Source organism: Dermacentor albipictus, chromosome 5 (genome assembly GCF_038994185.2).
Source record: "Dermacentor albipictus isolate Rhodes 1998 colony chromosome 5, USDA_Dalb.pri_finalv2, whole genome shotgun sequence".
In the NCBI taxonomy this organism is placed as follows: domain Eukaryota; kingdom Metazoa; phylum Arthropoda; class Arachnida; order Ixodida; family Ixodidae; genus Dermacentor; species Dermacentor albipictus.
In genome coordinates, this window is record NC_091825.1 from 40917831 (window position 1) to 40922316 (window position 4486).

The 4486-nt window shown below is 48.2% G+C and overlaps 1 protein-coding gene across 1 annotated transcript; it reads right to left on the reverse strand.

Annotated features, from left to right (window-relative positions):
• Nucleotides 1-368: 368 nt before the first annotated feature.
• LOC139060272 (sodium-coupled monocarboxylate transporter 1-like) lies at nucleotides 369-755 on the reverse strand. Its single transcript, XM_070539369.1, has one exon. The coding sequence runs from the start codon at nucleotides 753-755 to the stop codon at nucleotides 369-371; it is 387 nt and encodes a 128-aa protein (XP_070395470.1).
• Between the last annotated feature and the right edge of the window lie 3731 nt (nucleotides 756-4486).

A 4486-nucleotide genomic window follows, 5' to 3' on the forward strand; every position in this document is an offset into this window, starting at 1 on the left:
ACCGTGTCTTTCTCATGTCTACTCATGTGTAGCTAGCCGTGTCTTCCCTACTCGCATAGGCGCAGTAGCCTGCGTGGTCAGTTCACACAACATAGGAGTTTTTGCACACGCATTCTCTTGCATTACTAGACCCGTGTAGCTACACACAGCTCCCTATGTTATCAGCCCGGGCCTGAGTAAGTTCCTTTCTAACAAGGATGGACAGAAAAATTGCTTGCTATGAAAATATTCTCCCTTGCAACATTCCTGCGTTGTGCCTGGTCGCCGACTCGTATAATTCGTTACAAGTACTGCGGCTTTCGTTATAGTGCCGGCAACTTGGCATTGGCAAAGCGGTCTGCTTGCAGCGGGGAAATTCTTCATTGCGCCTAAGCGCTGCGGTTGCCGGACACGAGGAGTTTTGTGTCTGTACTTGCCTCAAATATCGACGTGATGCGCAGCCGGTACAACACAGGCACAAAGACTTGCGTGGCCAACGGAATCAGCGCCAGAGGCGTCAGGTATCCCCAGGAAAGGTGCCAGCCGTAGGCGTAGTAGTGGGCCGGAAAGCCGACGAGTCCCGTTGAGAAGAGCGATGCCACGGAAGACGCGGCCAGAGGCAGCGTTTTCAGCATCCGGCTCGCGAGGAACACCTCGCTCGTCGTAGCCGCGCCTCCGACAGCTGTGTTTCTCTTTCGGAAGGAGAAGTAGAGCCCGAGGGACAGGTTGGCCACCAGCAAGAACACGAAGAGAGCGCATTCGAAAACTCGGACCATTTCGGATAACTTTCGAGCAGTTTGTTTTCCCTCTGTAGTTCCTGCAGTGCTCAATGAGCATTCTCTAAGGGGAAAAAAAGAAGAAACGGAAACATTACTGCGAAAGTCACACGATTTTCGGGTACATGAATAGAGGCGTTATATTCCTAACATTATAAGCTATAAGATAACAGACGTACACGTCTTTCACCTGTCGCACTACGAGCCCACACCACGCTATGAATTTAATTTAGAACCACGTTGTGCATGGCATCAAAGTAATCTCTTCAACTTCGTATTTCGCTATTCCTACCTTATATTTCGAAAATGTCGAGGGGATGTTCAATTTAAATGTTCTCTTTCGTTCTGTTTTCTTTAGAGAACGCCTACACTTTAGCGACAGAGAATCTTTTGCCAGGTAAACCGTGGCCCAATATTGAATTCAACAGCATGAGCTAAAATTCAGTAACTGTGAAAGCGCAATCTTAAGTGAGGCCACCAATGCTTTCAAACGATCCTTTAAAATAGCAAGACATCGAAACGTTTAGAATCAAATTTACATTACGCCTATATAACTGAACAACAAAACAGCTATAAACATTCTGTACACTGCATCTATGAATGCGTCTAAAGTAAACACAATTGGTGGAATATATACTGCTCCAAAGTGAGCACTACATTGCATAATCCTCGTAAAAATAGTAACACTTTTACGTGCACTCTAAATGGTTGCATCACATTTGTCCGCCTGAAGTTTTCAAACAGTTTTAACAGTTTCTTAAACAGTTTTTAAACAGTTTTAATCACAACTGTGACATCAGCATTTATTGCAGTGTTACCAATTTACGAAACTGCGAGTTGCCCTTTTTTTTCAGGAACCTACCATTTGCGGCGATTTGTATAAAAAAAAGTGCACATCTCCAATCAAAATTTCGCCGCCTAGAGTTGACGAAAGTGAACTTTTTCTCACAAATGACAAGCAATTTTCTCCGACTCAGTCTGGCTAATGTATGCTAAGGGTATTTCTGCGTTCGACATGCATTTTAACGAGTAATCTGAAGTTGGCCACTAAATAAAGTCTTCTCGTAACGCAGTGCAGATATTACCTTTACACAAGAACAGTGCGCGCTTGGCCTCCCGGGCTGTGTTGCCACGCACGAGTGAAAGCAGTGCGACGTTTGAGTGCGCTTTCTACACTGAGCGGTCGGTTCGTACATTCTTTTTAAATATTTTGTATAATAAAGCAGACTTCTGTTTGTGCTTTTTTTCCAGGTCATAAAATGTGGTGAACAGCTGAAGTTCGTACGTTTAACCGTGCAAGAATGACAGAGCAAACCAGCCTGCAGCTGCTGCAAACGTGTGTTCGTGAGTCTTCGTACGGGCTCAGTGCGCTGAACGTTTAAGGCAGGTAGTTAATGCGGCTGCGACGTACCTGGAAAGATCGCACACGTTTTATGATGTCCATATGAAATTCCTCGAAAAGAGCAAACCCATAACTGTCAAAGTGACATATGCAACGGGTGAGAATTCCACAACAGGTTATACTCACCGGATATTCAATCCGAATATGCTATTTGTTTCTCTTTTACCATGATATTTCAGCCTCAGTGGTGACGCTAGATCATTTGTTCTTTCCGTGGTTGAACAACACGAAAGCTTCAGCGATCACAAATGAACAAATTCGAATCTGCGGCATGTTTGCTAGACAAATTATTGGAAAAGCTCAGGGGTGGCTGGGCAAGGTTGCCAGGTTTATGTCTTTTTCGGCAACATGAAACAGCCTTTCCTTTTTGCTCCGCTGGAAGTCAGTGAACCATCTTTGAAAGAGAGAATAAAGGTAGCGGCAGAAAATGGTGCTCGTGGAAACAAAATTGATTAAATATGTATGTAAAAGCACGAAAGACAGGACGAAATGAAACTAGCAGCCCGATTAAAGAAAACAAGGTGTTGTTCTTATGTTTATTTGATCGAACTAGGAGCAGCACAGCGTTGACAGTCTAGGCAGGGCACGGACTCTGTGTGCGAGCGGCATTCACGAGCAAAAGCGCTGAAAAGGACGACCCACTAGAAACCGCTGGAGAGGACGACCCGCTATACCTTTCGAATTATTCTCTACAATTACCCCTGGGAACTAAAAGGGAACCACCCGACGACCTAACAGCCTGTAAGTAAGAGTGGCTCATAGTAGGTCTTGAGGCGGTCGACGTTGACGATGGCTCGTCCACGACAGCGCATGTCAGATTACGGTCCAAGGGGCTTGATCACGTAGTTGACCGAAAATGTGTGTTCGAAGACGAGGTAGGGGCCTTCATAATTGGGCAGTAGTTTTGACGAGAGACCAAGTGCAGTGGAAGGGACCGAGAGCCACACAAGCACTAGAGGGGGCGGGGGGGGGGGGGGGGGGGGACATTGGCGCAGAAGTGATGTCCCCGCAACCGCTCTTCTGGCGCTTTTGGTCATTTGAAGCAAAGCTCCGCGCGAGATCGGGACACTCTTCGGCATGTCTGGCTGTGGCAGAAATAGGCACGTACTTGGATGCATCTGTCTTCTGCAGAACGATTGTGCCGATTGTGTGCGAGCGATGGGTGCCGGCCGTACAATGACAAAAAGTTTGCAAAGCCAGTGATGCTCTGATTGGCGGTATTGTAGGCGTAGGTTGCGAAGGGCAGAATGGCATCCCAATATGTGTGGTCAGAGGCTACTTACATTGCGAGCATGTCGCCGAGCGTACGGTTAAAGCCTTCTGTGAGGCCATTGGTCTGCGGGTGGTAAGCAGTAGTTGGCCGGTGAACAACATGGCACCCTTTGAGGATAGCTTCGATGGCTTCCGACACGTCCGCGATTGCTGAGCAAGTCGTGCGGTGGACCATGGCGCACTATGAATCGGCGAAGCAGGAAGGAGGCAACAACGCATGCTGTGTAGCCGCTGGGAGAGTGGCAGTTTTGGTGTATCGCCTGAGGTGGTCAATAGCCACGAAAGTCCAGCGGTTACCAGCAGATATCAGGGTACCGGCCGGATAAGGCAAGGTAACGGTTGCAGACCGGCTGGCGAGAGGTGCAGTGGAGATTTCCGGCACTGACTCTCGGGGCACAAGCGAATGAACTTCTGGACGTAGCTGTACATATCGCGCAGTAGTAACGCTGTCGAATGCGCTGGTAAGTTTTTAAAACTCCCGAGTGTGCACACTAGAGCTGAGAGTTCAATTACGCGCATATCTCAGAACGCAGACATCGGGGTACTACTAGTAACCATTGGCGGCCATCTGCGGTGTAATTGCGTTGCTGGAGTAGGTCCTCGAGAATGGCGAAATGGTGAGATTGATGACGTAACGCGCCAGTGAGGTTGGTTGTGCCGATGGATAAGAGAGAAAGTCTATCAGTGAGGCGATCCAGTGGTCCTTGCCCTATTCGAAAGCGATGGCACGAAGGTCGTTCGAAGAAACGCCAAGATGGACTACGGACCAGCGGGCATTGTCCTCTGGCAAGAGAGAGCGCGAGAAGGCGTCGGCGTCAGAGTGCTCAGAGTACCCATCGGGTGACACGGCCTGAGACATCCTTCAAGGGCGCCAGCCAACATAGTGCATGGTGGTCCGTGAATACATTCAATGGATGGACGTACAAATAAGGACTGAACTTGGTGACCTCCAAATGATGGCCAGGCGTATGATGGCCAGGCATTACAGTGTAATTAGTCGTAGCTTTCGCAAGCGCACGACTTGCATAAACCACAACGTGTTAAGGAAACCCCTGTT

Excerpts from the sequence above, each read along its gene's own strand:
- LOC139060272 (XM_070539369.1), bottom strand. The coding sequence starts at position 755 with ATGGTCCGAGTTTTCGAATGCGCTCTCTTCGTGTTCTTGCTGGTGGCC.